This window comes from Temnothorax curvispinosus, unplaced genomic scaffold (assembly GCF_003070985.1).
Source record: "Temnothorax curvispinosus isolate PA1 unplaced genomic scaffold, ASM307098v1 QBEX01000525.1, whole genome shotgun sequence".
Lineage (NCBI taxonomy): Eukaryota > Metazoa > Arthropoda > Insecta > Hymenoptera > Formicidae > Temnothorax > Temnothorax curvispinosus.
Genome location: NW_020210305.1, coordinates 100,906 through 119,781, shown reverse-complemented (window position 1 = coordinate 119,781; position 18,876 = coordinate 100,906). Strand labels below are relative to the sequence as shown.

At 35.9% G+C, this 18,876-nt stretch overlaps 1 protein-coding gene across 10 annotated transcripts in view; it reads right to left on the bottom strand.

The window, feature by feature from the left end:
- LOC112455451 (peripheral plasma membrane protein CASK) overlaps positions 1-18,876 on the bottom strand; it is a 182,175-nt gene that overhangs the window by 135,412 nt on the left and 27,887 nt on the right. For 9 of the 10 annotated variants that reach the window (XM_025017366.1, XM_025017392.1, XM_025017415.1 and 6 more), the window contains 5 exons: positions 17,112-17,287; positions 16,854-16,976; positions 15,661-15,847; positions 14,588-14,709; positions 12,261-12,440 (listed from right to left, as the gene is read on the bottom strand). In XM_025017366.1, the coding sequence (XP_024873134.1) occupies positions 12,261-12,440; positions 14,588-14,709; positions 15,661-15,847; positions 16,854-16,976; positions 17,112-17,287 (788 nt within the window). The remainder of the gene's footprint in view (positions 1-12,260; positions 12,441-14,587; positions 14,710-15,660; positions 15,848-16,853; positions 16,977-17,111; positions 17,288-18,876) is intronic. The other variant, XM_025017382.1, reaches the window with a different exon arrangement.

Here is an 18,876-nt window from a genome sequence, read left to right as displayed (position 1 = left end):
TTCACGAATCGACACACGTATATCTAACTTACTTCCCAGGAAAAGAATCTCTTCTTCGAAACTCTCGTGTGCCGTCACATACGTTATATTACATTCAATTTATTAGCATCATCGAATCCAAGATGTTATTGTTTTGCCAATTAAAAAAATCTTTTACGCGATATCATTTTCTATATTCCACGTAATAGCGCAATGTTTTATATCACAATTCTTGTCGCATCGGTTGAACTTTCATACTAGTTCTGTTTCTGATTGAACGCGTTGGAACAATGCCGGCCAATCCTGTCGAGATGAATGCCAAGTTTCAATGATAAAGTTTCAAGTCGAGCGAGAAATATTCTTTCTAGACATTGGATATCACACCTCGTCCTAGCATTACAACATATACATATATGTATATATGTGTATGTTAATATGTATGTATATATATCATCTTTCAACGAAATGTTCCAAGCTCACGCCACTACCTCGGCGATTTAAGCGCTATCGATTTTAATTTCATATAATTGATTGAATAATCTGGCTATCGTTATTATTAAATTGATATAATTCATCACGGAATAATGCGACATCAATTATAGGTGGTATTAATTGCTATCAGAAACTCGTAATAATATTAAAGTAAGTAGTCAATCTACATAATCAATAATTACTCATGTCATACTCATAAAGTTACGTCTGTATTTTCAAATAAATATTAGGATAATTTATATATACATATATATATATATATATATATATATAAGCGTAAATTGGATGTCACTGACATAACTGGATATGAAAGCTTCCGGCCACAAATTCATTAGATCTACAATAATATACGCGTTCAATAGTGAAAATTGAAAAAACCGCAAAATATGACATTTTAACTGTAATTTCTATTCAGTATAGATTAAATAAAAACAGCAACGTGAGTAGCAAAAATACCTTTCCAAGGTCAAACAAGAAAAGTTTCTTTTAGCCTTTACAAACGAGAACTTAAAATATCTTTTTTTATACCTTGGGGTGCGATAGAAAAATGTGCGTAAATTTGGTGGAATAAGTACAACGAGTCTGTAGAGAATACGGGAGTATCAAGGAACTAAGAGCGTTGAGAGAAGCGCGAGGGATGAGGTAGGTAAGTGCAAAATCGCCGAAGGGAAAGAGATAGAAAGCCGCTTAAGAAGAGGTTTGCTCTGTACGTGTGTATACGAGTGTTGGTTTCCCACCGTCCTACATCAACGACTCCATCAATTCACTACACACACACACACACACACACACACACACACACACACAAACCCACACATTCTCTGAATTTGCGCTTCCTTTCCATTCTCAAAAATCTGCCACTCGCCATGCATTCCGCCTTGCCGCCATTAGTCATCCGCCCGTACTCTCCCTGTACAAAATCCAATCAATGCACTACCGTATAGGAGCGCTGCGATTTTCCACAAGACAAAAGAGTCCGGCAAAGAAAATTATTTGATTACTTCGTCATTCATTTTACATCGTGTTTTATTGTATTTTATTTATTTATTTCATTTTTTCACTATAGTTTTATTCATTTTTTTAGTATTTAGCGATTTGTATTAATTTTATTTAACTTTATAAATTATACATGCAATATACTGTTTTATTTGTCATCGATTATCCGAGATTTGTATTCAACAAAAAATTATTGGGAAGATTTGCAGAGTTTTTATCTAAAAATGGCATTTTTCTTATAAATATACATTTTAATAAAAAAAGTAATATATAGCAATAAAACAGGATATTTAAACTTGCTACAAAGCAAAGCACGAAACAAGACTATTTATGAAAGAAATAAAACATGTCAGACATGAAGTGGATTTTCTAACTAAGAAACGAAACTATATGTTATTTCTCGTTGATAAAGATTTACTTTCGAAAATATATTGCCTATTACGCCTGAGCGAGTTTTATCCCGCTTTCGGACACGCTTAGTTCACTATGCCAGAGAAATGATAGCAGAAAACAAAGAACAGTCTAATAACTGGATAATACGCAACTTTTAACTTTAATAAAAGTACAGAAATTCGGGTCGATGAGAGTTGGAAGCTTTCCTGCTCTATCAAGCGAACGCGACGATAGAGAACAGAACTCATTAGACTAAAGATGCTGCGCGTTATACAGTTGGCTAACCACACGGCGAACTTCGGCTGTAGGTAATTGGCATTTCCGGACAATTGCAAAGTTTTAGATATTACAATTTGCAGAAGTAAAACAACCCTTTATTAAAAAAGCTCTATCGATAAGATGCATTTATGTGGATAATGTAATTCAAGCTATTCATCTGTATTATCATAGTAATTAACAATGTAATACAAGCTATTTATTTTCTCTGTCATTCCAATTCGTATAGATATTTGTAGCGGCTAATTGTAATAAATAAACGATACATGATAACGAAACAAATAAAACTCACTAAAATAAAGTAATACCCCAATTATAATACAAATTTTAAATTATTTAATATTAGAATTTGAAAATATCTGTGACAAATTAATTGTCAAGCATGTTGTTAAAATACGTTTTTAAAAAAATTTATCTAAAGTCTATAGATATTTTAACAGAAATATAATTTAAAGTTTAATTATATTGTATTTTTTATTTATCGACTCTAAAATCGACTCTAGTATAATCCTCTAACTATAAAAAATATAGTTAAAGCAATATCCTGTATATTATATTTTGTATTAATTTCAATGTCAAAAAAAGCATTTATTGATATTAGTACTTAAATACCTATATTAGAGACATACATTTTGTTACTTTGATTTTAGATTCGATTTTTGATGGGCTATGTTAACAATAGCAACGACAATCTAGTTCGTCCGAAAGAGGATAAATTCGAAAGCGACAATTCCGACATGCGTACGATATGTACATACGTGTATACATATATCGTTTTGTCCACTCGCGCGTGCAACTGTGCCAACTCGAGTTTTGTTAGAGCCAAACTGCAAAAATCTGTCGCTAATGTCAGTGACCCGTATCAAGACCCGTTCGCATAAAATAGTAAGATAAGATCGAGCTGCTACTGCTTAATAAAATAAATCAATTATAACAAAGGCGAGCACAGTTTGAGAGGTAACGATCGAAGGAAATCAATATAGTAGGACGGGTAACGAATACGATTAGGCTGTTCGAGGAAGCTGCAAAATTATTGGTTTTCGTTCAACGAAGACTTCTGCCGCGATCAAATTTATCAACGGCCGCGGCCAGCGGCAGCTAACGAAACGTCGGCAAGATTGCTTCCACCAGCGACACGAACTGATAACTTCATTTGTACACTGAAGCAGTTTGCCGACAACGGAAAAACGTATGTGTCGTACTTGTCCGTTTGCGCTAGTTGGGAAATGGCACGCACGTAGATTTTTATAAAGCTTTGCACGAATGTCACAATGATGGAATGTCAAACGGATTGATATTGTTTGGCATTTCATGAAACGGGCAAAATGGCAAAATGGGAGGAAGATGATGTGATATTTTGTATTGGACATAAATTATTTGAATTTATTATAATTAAGTGTTAAATATATTGATATTAATCATACTCATTAGCAAATTAATTACTAAACAAAGAGATACATATCTAAATATATTCGGTTATTATTTTCATTCATTCATGTACGTGTGTTATAATCAATACTCCCTTTTACAATGTATAAATAAAATAACTTTGTAACTTTGTTAAAAATAGAGCTATAATGAAATCAGTGTCCTAGAAAAGTTAATCTTTCAAGTTATGCCAAAGGTTATATATTATAGAAGATAGTTTCTAATTAGATTATAAGAAAATAATTATTACACGCGAGTGATCTTAAAACAAAAAGGGATAAGAAAACTCATTATAATTTTATATCATCATCTTTTCCCATTTGTATATATAACGCACGCCACGCGTGAGCGAGCTACGAAACGAACTTTACGCAAATCCCTCGAGATATGAATATGTATAAAAATATATATATGTATATATAGTTTCACTTAAATTCCGCTGGGCAAACAGATGATACATCAATACATACAAGACTCAAATCGAACACCAAGTCAAGCTAAATATGAATAAGATAAAATCGCGGCATTGCTAAACAACCATGTGACACCAGATGCGAGTCAACCGATTGGCGATCGAGCTACTCGATTAGCGAGCAACTGAAGCGATCTATAGGAGAGGGAGGTCCTAACGCGAGGTCGGCATCGTGGTCGTGAATGGGGAGGATTAGCAACCGCGAAAACTGAGACCAGCTTCAACCTACGACACGGTGTGTATTTTCAGAGTCGTTCACTAAGATGGAGGAGTGACGTAACGCACATTGAGACGGAGTGATCTGACACTCTCTCTCGCGCGGTACCGGAACCGAGCACCAAGGTGTATCACTGGAGTACGGTAACACACGAAAGCCGGCGCTGCGCAACGCCGCGAGTATAGTGGAGGCCGTAGAGGGTGCCGTTATGCTCGCGAGAGGTCGGGTCGGGGATATGGCTACACTACTGCTTGTTTACGGATCGCGCGCGGCCACGACGCGAGCACCTCCTCCGCGACTACCCTTCGGCACGCGCGATTTGCGACCTCGTCGGTGGCGGCAGCGGTGGCGGCGATCGCGCGGGCCGCGCCGAGCTCAGACACGTCGTCGTCACACGTCCTCCGCGGTCGGTCGCGTCGAGCGTCAACGACGAGCGATCCTCCGCGAGCCACCTCCACGTGCTGCGCGAGCACGATCGGCTTGCGGCGAGTCCACGTTGACGTCGTCGTCGTCGTCAACGCAGAACCTGTATGTGTGTGGAACAGAGGGGTGCGGAACGCGTCGCTCGCGATCTACGTTCTGCGGCATACTAGCTCTCCTGCCCTGACGCCCGCCACCCACCCCCCCCGGCTCCAGTAAAACCCCTCCCGCGACCCCTTCGGGGGCCACCCGCCCCGTACGTCAGATCCTTCCTTTCGCCCACCACCCTCCTGCACAACGGCTCGCTATAGCGCGGAGCACGGAGCACCGAGCGCCATGCCACCCCCGCATCGGACCGACGTGCGCGACCGTTTCGCAGTACCGTCAGCCAGCGCCGGTAGCTGCCACCACCGGACGGGGTTGCGACGCGTTGCGTACGCCGCCGGACGACGGACGATACGGCGCCAATCAATCGTGATCCAGTTTCAACCCCGGCGGATACTTTCTTCCGACTTTTCCGTACCTCGTACCCACGTACCCTCGTACCGCTCGTTCAACTGCCCAAGTGGGTCTTGCGACAAGTATTATCACTCTGGGAACATCCCTCCCGCTTTTACAGACCTTTCTAGTGCTTGATATGAACTTCGGTACACATTGTGATAATGAAGTGAACTAGATCTAACGAATAGTTAAGATGGTTAATCAGGAGTTAATCCCGCGAATAAAAGACGTCTAATTAAGAAAAGTTGTGCTTACTTCAGAATAAAAAAATTAAGGATAAGAAAAAATATTATCGATTTAAAATGATACCATAAAATACATCTCTTGCATCCCCGTTAATTTTTGCGAAACCAATTAGCGTAAAACAAATTAGCGTAAAATGATTATTCTAATGTTATTACATCGTTGTATAGGGAAGCGCGAATATCGTATAAAATCAATACGTATCCACGCAACGCCTTTCCTACAATGTTTGTAAACCTTTTTTCCTATCATACTCTGTGCTATTTAAAAATAATTAGCGTTTATTATAAACCTGCAAACTAGCCTCTTTCCTAAAAAATACTGATTATATGTATATAATTTTAAAGTCACTATAACGGAGACCACTTATTTAATAATATAAATATTTTTTGGTTTATTAATATTGCTTTGACTATTTTTACTTCTTTCTTTGTTGTATATCATAAATAAACTAATCACTTTTTGTAGCAATTAAGATAATAGCAAAGCTTAAAAGAGTTTTGAAATTGTAACATTCAATTTATGAGTTATAAGTTTATAGACAAAAGATATTCAAAATTAATTAATTTAGTAATTTTATTAAAGTTTATGTATTATAATTTAAATAAATGTAACTACGCAAAATTTTTAATAAATATCTCAAGATTTTAAAAAGGGTCGGAAAATATCACTCTTTTTCGCCTTAAATGAACATAAAGTACAATATTATCCTAATATGCTTATATAGGAACAAGTATCGCACCAGTGTGCAATATTTTAATAATGTATTTTAGAAATTTATTAAAATCGCGAAAATCTTAATATGAAGATATTATGGTTACAATAATTTTTTCATACACTTTTAAGTCATAAGTGATCGAAGTTGGTCAATATTATTGTTATTACAAATGTGTAAAATAATAAATATATATTTCGTTAAAAAAAGAACTTTTTATATATTATACATTATTTCAGAATTAATCAGTTACATGTCATGTTAAAATACATGGTGTAAAAAATGTATGATATATTATATTAAAACTAATTTTGATGACATATTGTCTATAATAGTATAATACGTATATGATAAATGAAAATATTCAATTATATTAATTTTAATATATTGTAATATATTATGGTTTTTTCAATATCGAGTGTTTTAACGCGATCGTGTTATATGACTCCACTTCAAGTTATATACAATTAAGTTATCAGTTATGGACAGATCATAAAAGATTTATAAATCTGGCACGTTATAAGAATAAATACAATTAATAATCTTTAACGCGCTTTTTATTAAATAAATTTCTATGAATATATCTACCAATGCCACGGTGAAACATTTCCTTTCTTTTCTATGCTCATGACATATATATCAATAAAATCCTTAAATATTATTTTCTTACACTAATTTATACAATATTTAACTCTGGAAGAGTATAAGAAAGCCAAAGCGCAAGCTCAATTTAAAAAAATATTTGTGAATAAAAGGAAAGGAAAATAAAGAAACATGGCTATAAATATTATTGTAATTTTTAATTTTTTCCTATCGTATTTTACGAATATTAATTAATTCTTTTTACATAAATATATACACAAAGAAAAAAGAGAAACTATATAAACATCTTGTTCCAATCTTCATCGATCATGAAATACGACCGAAACAGATTTAGACAAAAGCTTATATTCTAAAAATATATTTTACCTATTATAAATTTATTTTACTTCTCTGTCTGTTTCGTTTCTATTATTGATTTATGTAATAACTTCGAAGATTCCATCAATTATAACGAATTTGATATCATAAAAATTAATGTAGTGTTCTCAACTGTGTATTTTGAACCCTCGCTTATATATAAATATATAGATATATAAGCGCTTGGTAAAAGGTATGAAGAGAATTACGATATATTTACTAAATTTAAGAATAACTTTTTTACCAAAATTGCTTTGTCATAAATCGAGCTCATATACATTCCAGAATTAAATATTTATTAAGATATTAGTCTACATTAGTGTATCTATTCCAAGACAACGAATGTATGATATTATATTTATCTATAGATATATATTTTTATATTTTCATCTCACATTCTTAATTTTTTAATATTTAACAATAACCTAAGTCAAGAAAAAAGTTTTAATGTTTTCAATTATTTTTTAGTATCCCATGTTTCATCTATCTTACTTGTACAAGATAGGATATAATTTTCATACATACAATGTCTCAAAATTATAATAAAAAGGTAAAGTATTTACCGGTACGATGCGTAGCGGAGTTATAGTAAACGTTGATCTGCAAAATATAAATATATTCAAGTTATAATAAAATAATAAATTATAATTAGTTATAATAAAATAATTATTTTAAAAAATAATTACTGCACGTAAATTTTATTCGTGTTACAAATTACATAATGTAAATTTTTTAAATATAAATTTTTGTAAAATGTTTGATAAAGATCTGTGTAATAAATAATAGATAAATAATAAACTACTAACCTTCGGGTTGCTCCGCTATTGCCCGATGCCTTCCCCGGCCTCCTCCTCCTCTCAGTTTTCTTTATTGCTTCTTCATGGCACTTACATAACACTCACTCGCGAAAACGAAGTTAATTAGATTTACGCAATATTTTAAATTGTCGACGCGCGTTAATCGCTCGCGATACGTATTGTATTATAAATTATATTATAAAAATAAAGAAAGAACGACGCGAGGAAAGCAACCAAAAAGTTTGCGCGAAACTACGATCTATTCAATATCCAAATTTCGTAATTCGTACCATTAACAAATACTAAAATACGGATTTAATTACGGATCGAATTAATTAATCGCGCGAGATGACGTTCCGAAAGATAACGCGACGAAATACGGAGCAGCACGCACCACCACCTGCTCGTTCGATTATATCGGCGTGCGAACGAGAGTGCAGCAACCTTATAGGTTAGATCTATTCTACAATATGTCGCTGTCGGATATCGGAACGCATTACGGAGCCGACGCGACGGTGAACAAAGTTCCCTCCAGTGAGAGAATTATTTTTCGGAAACGACTTCTCAATCTTTTCTCATTGGATCATCGGCAGCGTAGTGTGTTCCGATATCCGACAGCGATATACAATGTAGGTACTGTAGAACAGGCCTTACGAAAACTCGCAGCGCGCGCGTTTGCTAGAGCGGCGGCGGCGGCGGCGGCGGCGGCGCGGCCTTTATATGTAAATGATTTGACGAACTGACAAGAAATTTGAAGCACGATAGCTATCACCTCGACACGCTTGCGAATCGTCAATCGAATTGATTAATCGTGCGTGATAACGATCTGTCAACTATCCGTAGGAAAAACCGAAAGATAATGCGGCGAAATACGGAGCGGGGCACGCACCACTACCTGTCCGTTCGAGTGCCGGCGTACGAATGATAGCGCGGCGACCTTACGAAAACACCTCGGCGCGCAGCGGCGGTTTTTTTTTGTAAACATGGCACGCAGTACGACGTGAGACAACAAAATGCCTTCAATCAAATTATCGTCACCTCGAAGTAATACTTTTAAAATTCTAAAATCTATTCACGCCAAATATTCCTTTAAATTTCCAAGAATAGTTTATCGCGCATTTTGTGTTTTATATTGTAGATTTTTTCGTATCGCATGGCAATAATTGAGTTGCTGGGTTGGGAATTTTCATTAAAGAAAAATCAAATAATTTTTCTGTAACAAGCAAAAATCGTTGTTGATAATAATATTGTTAATATCAACCGATTGTTATAATGTATGTAATTGTAAGTAAAATTCACTTCATATAACAATTTGAATCAGATTCTGCTATTCTATTTATAATTTTATATATCGCGCATTGTAACGTATCTATGTATTTTAATGCTTTAAATGTTTTTCGTATTACACGGTATATAGAATTATAAATGGAATTTTATCTTGTATTCTGATGCAATTATAGATCATTTAAAAAGATATTAAAAAAACAAAAAACAGAATTAATATTATTTAAATTGCGAAAATCAATAATAGATCGCCGCTAAGAAGCGCGATATTATCGCACAACTTCGATCTGCAACCTCAACATTTTCATATTAAGATTTTCCATTTAAATTAATTTCTAGATTATAATATTACATTTTGAGAAACATTTTACATGGCCAATAAAAATTCATTGCATGGTTTCTCGATTTAAAAAAAATATGTTTGTTAAAAAAAAGCATTGTTCAAATGCATAATTTATTATGATATATTTTATATATATGTTGCGATATATGCAGACATGTAACATGTTACAAGGTGTAAACCTTGAATGTATTTCATCAATCTTTCCCGAAGTATTAAATGTATTCTTTCCTTGAAAGCTTATCGTGTACCGGGTAAGTAGATGGATCAAGAGCTCTCTGTCTTTTTCTATCATGCATTTTAATGTATAGCTGTGCATGGATCAATCCTGTTGCTACAATATTACTTCCTGTCTCAACGAAGCAACAAGTTCTACTATCCACTCTCGTGGATATCGATTAAATATATTTTTTTCTCGATTTACACGACAGAGATTCAAAGATTCTAATTTTAATTATGTATCAATTTTAGATTTAATTACAAAATTTTATATATATAATAAAAAATAACTTATCTTCATTTATATCTTATCGTATGTAACGCTTACGTTTCATCGAAGTTTAATAAATAACGTTTTTGATAAACACCTTTATATTGAACGACAACCCAATGCATATTTCAAAACATAATACATTGATCGACGAACGTATCGCGTTATCTTCGATTCAAGATGAAACGATCGAAGTAAGTTAAATTCAAAGAACGAGGATTCTTCTAATGAACACTCCTTCGAGCATTTATAGGTAGCGATATCAGTTCTTGCGGAAGAAACGAGAGAGCTGCAGGCTCCATGCTCCATCAAACCATTCAACGTATGTAATTAAATGCATCTCGCGCCAGACGCTCTTTTATTTTTGCCCGTTCCACTTGTGTCGCTAATCGAAGTAGGGCGCCACATCGATTTTGGCCGTATCCGGAGCGCAGTGCCAAATATCACGTAAAAGGGCGCAACCGGGTTCTCCATTTCTCGAGACGCCGATCTAAAATAGGACCAGACAGAAACGCGGACGGAGGCGGAGGTGTGCAAATAAGTAATGAGCATCGCGTTATCCTCGAGGATAAAGATGAGATTAATAAGACGCCTAGTAACGAGGACAGTTATCAGAACGCTCCGCGGCCCGTTTAAATCCCGTGTTCTCGATCTATCTCACCGCTTTACGCTCCTTTTCTCTACATTTATCTTACTAAAGCTATAATTCTTTTCTCCCTGCCTTTCCTACTCCGCTCCGCAACAGCTACGGGATTTTTAACCGAGAATTTTAACGATCGACCTACATTTCCGCGCCCCATTTACGGTATATCCTACGGTAATGTCAAACACCCGCGATAAATATGCTAGCGGGACCAACTGTGATCACCGCTGTAAGGACAAACAGCAATGCAACGGCACGGTTAGACGATTATCGGGATACCTACGTCGGAATAGTTTGCGGAAAATCGCCGACACAAATCGTCCGACACCGATCGATCTTTTCGCGGATTTCACAGGCTTTTATATTTAGAAGCCACCGCTTTTATATTTAGAAACCACCGAATATATCTCGCTGCCACATAAATTGCCACATAAATGCATGCAAGTGATACACATACTTGTGCATATGCGAAATTATTTTCGCATACGTGTAAAATTTGATGGCACATATTGTGTCAACTAAAATAATATAATAATCGTCGTATAATTAAATATTCTTATAACAATTATCATACACTTTAAAAATTCCGACAATACTTATCAGAATTAATTTACAAATTATTTTATGTATAGAATATCCCGTTATCATCAAGCAATATTTTGAGAGTATATCCTGAAGATTAATGAAAATCAAAATCATGATATAAAAGCATTATGTCAGAATGCTGTTAAGTTAAAACTAATTACAACCTCAACAGTTTCGTACACTGAGAAAAAAATATTTTAATCCAAAAAAATATTTATTAGGTGGCTCCTAATAGCATTATTTACTTACTTTTTACACATATTTATTTAGAATTAGATATTTTTATTTAATTGAAATAAAAATATCTAATTCTATCTAATAAATATTTTTTTAGATTTTTTCTCAGTGTATCAGGACTTTCGATTCTAATTAACTCTCTGAGTATATCGTTAAAATATTATATAATGATTACGAGATACACGATATAGCTTCTTCTATCAATTTATAGTTAGTCTTAAGAAATCACTTTGTATAATTCAAGCTGTAATTAATCAATACTTCCTATTTTCTTATTAATTGGATTCATTCACGTGCACAATTGAAAAATCGTTATTGATACATAATGATAGACGCGAATTAAGTCGCGCCTGATTTACGTTTACGCTTGGATAATTACAAATGCGGCGCAGTCCATAGCTACCGATCGATTTAGCAATAACTGCTTGACGCAACAATGCAATCTCAAGCTATTGCAATTCCCGACATTAAGCAAAAAAATATTTCAAGCACAAATTATTCGTTAATAAATTGAATTTATATCAAGAATTGATTTAAAACGTATCGATTGCTTTTTTCACAATTTTCTTAATACCGGTGACGTACATGTAAAGTGATTGTGTGTAAATTAAGATGTAAAACTGATATAAAAATCTTTCTTTTTATAGTATTGCGTCACTTAATATATTCAGAAAGTTAATTAAAATCGAAAGTCCTGATACGAATAATTTAAATCAAAAAGACTAGCTTGTAACAGAAGCAAGTCGTTTGTTCCAGCGTTAATTGTCTGACTTTAAATCACAATGTACTCACCCTCATATGCGGCTGGACCAATAATTCGTGAAGTTCTCGAAGATCGGCTCTATCGATATTTCGCACCGCCGAATGCTCTGCTTCCCGAAGGATCTCTTCAACCTCACGAGCACGTTGGACCGCATCCGTCTGCGGTGCTCGATACGGTGCTGGTACACGGCCTGAGATTCTATCATAAAGCTGAAAATTAAACATATCTACATCAATAGGAGTTCCCCCGATTTCTTTTGTAATTATTATTTTTTGTTAGCATTTGTGCAATCTCACATTTGTCTAACAAAAATAAATTATTGTCATACATTTTCCAAAATGTGACCGATTTAAATTAAACAGTTAAAATATTCGATTTTATTTTTATTAAAATGCTAAAAAGTATAGCATTTTAATAATTAACGAAAACCTTATTAAAGCTATCTAACAATTAGTATTCAAACTTTTCTGTGCCATTGTTTACCTCATTTTATTTCAAGAAATATTCTTATGAGAACGCAATATATAAAAAATTACTTTAAATCATAAATAACACATAAATATAATACAATAAAAAATTGAGTTTATCGAGAGGGTTGAAAATCAAGATAATTATAATGTTATTAGACGGTATACGGAAGTTGAAAATAGTTCACAAGCGATCCATGAGATGTCCTGATTATACAGCAGACGCGCTTAAATTTGCTTGCGAGCAACCGGTGTCACTTTATTTCCATAACTTCAAAACTTGCCGGACTTTTAACCGCTGGCAATACGCACCCTTATATTTCTGCCGAATCGAACAGATTTACTCACCAGGAGACCCGCGATTTCGAGCAGGTCGCCGGCTAGCTCGGCGTCGCCGATGAACATCAACTGACAGAGGTGCATCTCTGCCGCATATAAACAGTGCACTAGTAAGCCTAGGACCGCACTAGGACCACGTGTGCAGCATGGTCCCAGCACGTGGCTCGTTTCGGCCACGTGACACTTCAAGAACCACCGAGGAACGGGTTTACATTTGTACGCGCGTTGCCGCGACAGTGCGATCCTTCGATCGTGCGCGGCATGTTGTTTATCGGGATTGACAGGATTCCACGATTTCCACGGCGGCCATCTTGCCAGTCCGGAGCATCAGGCAGCGCTTGCGTGCTTTTCCTCAAAAGGAACGAGAGTGGGCAGTTCCCGTTCCCGCGGGATATCCCGCAGGGGTTTACGTTATCCCTCGCGGTCGAGGGGAGGATCGCCGAGGGAAAGTCGAGGGATGCGTGGCTCCGCTCTCAGTGGAAAAGCTCAAGCTCTGCAGCGACGGGACTCGACCGCGCGAAAAGGGATGCTGTCCAAGATGGCTGCCGATTCGGGCGGGTTGAAAGACAAATTCAAACGTTGCGCGAGCGTCGCACGGAAGGGGTTGACGGTCGTTACCCACACTTGATAAGAAATATTCTGTTTTATCCTACGCGCCGCAAAGGCATTCTCTGTTTCTGTTACTTGCAATTGATTGCAGAAAATTTTACTGTTTTGATAAGAATAAATGACGTAAAAATAATTTGAGACGTGAGAACGAAAGTTCAATTATGAAATGCTCATCTGTGAGATAGTTACACGAAGAAAAGAATTGTTTGAATGAATAAAACTGACGATGCTCCTCGTTCAAAAGAAACGTCAATTAGTTGAGTAAAATTTTGCAATAAAGATGATATTGTATAAAATGATACTATTAACATATAAATATTATTGTATTGTATTTAAAAAAAGAGAATAGATCCATTATACAGTAAACTTTTTCTGAATTTTCATTGAATTAGGAACAAGAATTTTGCTTTCTCCTTGGAAAAATTAAGCGGCCCGCTTATTTCAATTTTCATCTCGATATCACGATGGAATCATAAAGAAAATTGCTAAAAATTTTCCATAATTTTTTATATTTAAATAAATAAACTCCTTTACCCCCAACCTGCACAGAATCAAGGACTAACTTATTACCGGATGAGACTCGATCGTAATTACAGAAATTCATACAACAAAATAATAATTATAAATAAAGATAAGATGTAGCAATCGATTGTCGCACAGTCGGAAGATAATCGCATTGTCTAATTAAGGCCAACTTATGTTGAATATCTCAAGTTGTTGAGGGACATACATATTAACATTTTCGCAATAAATACGTGATAATTTGCACAATTTGCAATTAAATTAATATTACCTGTTTGACAAGCGAAAAGTTTGAATACTGAAATTTAGATTTTCTTAACTCATTACAATCTTTTAATCATCTTATTTTTTCACTCGCTTAACCAGTTCAATATGTTCTTGTCATTTTTCATATAATTATGAGTTGTCGTAAAAAATACCTCTAAAATGGCCCGAAGCCGATGATCATCGATGGTGTTGATAACTTCCGACCGCAATAGTCTGTCACTGTCCTCGAGGATCTCAATGTCATCCAAACAATCCACAATTTCGGCCACAGCACCTATAACATGAGAATGTGTGAAATATTGGTTTTATGAAACGCGTCGTTAATTCACTAACTCATATTCTAATTGCAATCTTTTATACAGTGATAAACTATGTTGATAAGAAAACAAAGTTCACTGTTAAGCCGGATGATAAAGCGAGCAAGCGCGAATACGCAGACAATTCATACTGGCAATGCCGTTTGCACTCATTAAAGCAAATTATTCACTCGTGCTTATTCGCGCTCATTTGCTTGGTCTGTATTCATTAACGCAATATTCGCGGAAATAATTCCAAATTACGCGATATCATCGATCTTTCATTGTTGAAATACTAAACTCAGAGCGCGTGAATGAAATATTAGCCATATATATTATCATTGCTTTGATCGTTATAAAAATATCAGACGCAATTAAGCGCACATGTAAAGGGCTTCTGAATTTTTGCCGAAGAAATTGACGAAGTTCAATGTTAACAAAATCTCAATTCGACGGTATCTATTATTTATAATTTTCTTTTTTAACAATGCGCGGACACCGTCTTTTAAAGCATACATTTTTCATTTATGATTTCCAAAGGAATGGCTCCAACACTCTAAAAAAAAAATTGCAACAGCTTCGACTTATGTAAGTAAAGAAATCACTTTTTGAAACCTTAAAGATGATACGTGAATTTTTACAAATTTCTTTATAACACAAAAACGCTTTCAAAAACCCTTTGGACCAAGTCTCAGGGTGTCCGGGTGCTTCAAAAACACGGGTGTCCGCGCAGTGTTAATTTCTAACATTGTACATCTCTGAGAGTCAAACAATAAAATGATAAATGATTTAAAATTCTATTAAATAAAATTTATATTTGTCTTCCTTGTAGATTAAACCATGCGTCGAGAAAAACACTTTTATCTACATGACATTTTACAGTATTTGTATCAGAAATGAAATTCCGAGCTCGCTCGTTTTCGATGTACCTGTAGTTATCTCGTCATCGCCGACGTCAGAGAAATTGTCGCCATTAGCTTCGGAATACGGAGCGTGCCATTTCGAGGAGGAGACGGCTGCTTTTACGGCCTCCTTCAATTTTCGCCTCGCATTAAATTTCTTAAGCTCGTCTATAGTGTCACCTAAGTGTACACGGGCTGCACCCTTATCACGATCCTGCAAGTTAAGATCCGTTCATTCGCGATAAAACAAGCATTGTAAAATAAGAAATGACCATGCTGTCATCTACGAGAACGCACAATGAGATACACATGGCAAATTTAACAAATAAATAACTAATTGAGCGCTAATCAATCGCTTTAAAAATAAGTAAAAATTTGTTAATAAAAGTTCAGATGCGTGTAATAACGGCAACGTAAACATTGTAAAAAAAAAAATGCTGAACTAGCGGGCAGCCGAGTAATGTGCAATTATTTTCCCTCCCTGCAATCGGGGCGTGTTATACACCGCCATAGAGAAGCGAGAGGAGAGAGAGACAGAGAGATTATACTTGTTTCTCTCCACGAAGTCTACGGGGGTTCGACGAACGTACAGCCGCATAAAAAAGCCCTAAGCAGTGCACACCGAGAGCGCGCGAGGTGTATACTTTACTATAGTTATTTTCATTAACCGCCGGAGGCTTCGCTCCCGCTATATAGCGATCGATAGCCCAGTTGCACGTGTGTTGCGTCGAACAAGTATGGGGGTGACTCCGCGAGAGTGTTCCTACCTTAGGTCACTGGCTAACTGTTGCACCACATAGGTATACCCCCTCGCACCACCATACGGCGCGCGCGCGCGTGCGCACGCACATTCATTGGAGATAATAAGCAGGAACGAGGCCACGTGTATTATATATATAGATATATATATAATAAATATATAATATATATAAAATATATATATATATATGCACGGCGTAATTATGAAAAAATAAAACCCGATGTACTATCACCGGCGATGAAACGGAAGCCGCTACATCGATTATCCCCATCAGGAGTTGTGCGGCGTGACGTAGAATGCTGATCGTCACCCCGAACGCCCGCGCGAACGGATTATAATACGGATATCAAACCGCGAGATATTTCTCCTGCGTGCTCCCCCGCGATTCAGATAGAAATACCGAATCGAATCGAATCGAATCGAATCGAATCAAAGCGCGGATCCGAACCACTTCACTTACTCTGAGCCACTTGTGGTTGAGGACCTCTTGGATGGTGATCCTATGATTTACGTCGGTCGTGAGCATTCTCTGTATAAGGTCCTTCGCCGAATCGCTGATGGGATCCCAGAGTGGTGTCTCCATCTGCAAATTCAATTAAATCGGAATTATTCGTCGCGAACGGAGTTGCGCGGGCGTTGTTAAAATTCCCGAAACGCTTCGTCTCATCCGCGATTAGCGGCGCGGCGTAAGACCGCAAGATCTGGCGTATAAGATTACCTGCACCCGCCCTCGACAGATCGCTTCCCGCAGCCTGTCCCGAGACCCGACGAACGGAAGCGTACCAGTTAGCAGAACATGTAGCAGCACTCCGGCCGACCAGACGTCACCGGGCTTCCCATATTGTCGCCGTTGAATCACTTCCGGCGCCATGAAGTGCGGACATCCGACACGACCTGCGCGACCAAGAGCATCGTCAGCGAAAAAGGGGGATGAAACACGCGCTAATATGACCGATGCAGAATGGAAGCGAGGCATATGAGCGATTGCTCGGAAACTTCGCAGTCGATCGTTACGTAAAACGGAAACGTGTTTGCGACAAGATAGACACACGAATTTGTCAGCCGAATCACAAGCATCTGTATTTGATTTTCCCTCGATTTTACGACTGTACATATGTATAAGACAAATAATCGGCAGCTCTCTCTCGCGCACTTGCACACACACTTGCACACACAGACTCTCTCTCTCACTATCAAATCGATCGCCCATGGCGAGAGAATCCAAATTACGCAAATTGTTTATCGTTATTATCGGGAACGTCGGATCGACTGGACGTATTAATAATTATAATTAATGGCAAGGAACGAACGTCAAATGCAAAGGGCTACTGCATTCCTCGAAAACAAATACACCTGTCATAAAAGTAGCCGATTCACCGATATATAGGCACAAACGTCGTTCACAGACGATAACCAACGTGCTAACTTACTTTCAACAATCTATATTTATTAAGAATCGGTAAATGACACAGAAAGCGGCACGAGAGGAAATGTAGGTCACTGCACATTGAAAAGTGTATACATGGGAAAAGATGAGATGATTAAGGCTGTAAAGCAAAGACGACATAATTGCGTTCGCGAGTATATCGTTGAACATTAGAAAAATTTTCATTTAAATATCGTGTTATTTTACATATGCGAAAAATCTGACACGCGGCATATGATTATTTATATCAATGAGGTTATCGTATAAAAAACCGTGGATTTAAAAGTATGTAAAAAAATGTATATACGATAAATAGATGTATATAATAAATACGTCCAATTTTTTGATATTTAATTTTTTCATACAAATATTTGACTAGAGACTCTGTATGTAACATATACTTCTATATACTTCTAAGTAAATCTATATACTTCTATAGCTATGCTATTCTATATAGAATAGACTCCTTAGCTGTATTTCATCTAAATTCTTTGTTTATGTAATAAAAAGAGATATTTTAGATATTGTTTGTATTGTGTAAATATGTATTAATTTCTACTCATATATATATGAATAGATCCTACCATTATATGAATAATAATATATTCTTGTGAAGTATTAAATGTGTTAAGTAAAATGTTAATATAAATAAATATTTATGTTCTCCGTCATTTTACAACAATGTAATGATCAAATTTTTCCAATAATAATATAACATTGTAATCCTATAATACTATAAAATTGTGGAGTAATTAATAAAGAGCTTAAATTGATAAAAAAAAAACAATTTTTAATTAATTCATCTTTCTGTAATACACGTTTAATTAAATAAATAATTTAAGATATTAATAAACATATTTAATCTATAAAACATGTTTAATCTTATACATATAACGTAATATACTTGAATAGACAAAAAGTAAATGGTGCCGGTGCAGAGGGAAACTGAGGGAAACCGATTAGTTATTCCGGTGAACGTAATGAGTAAAAAAGTAAATGTAATATTTCAATAGAAACGCAAACAAATATATAATGGTTTTAATGGTGCCATAATCGG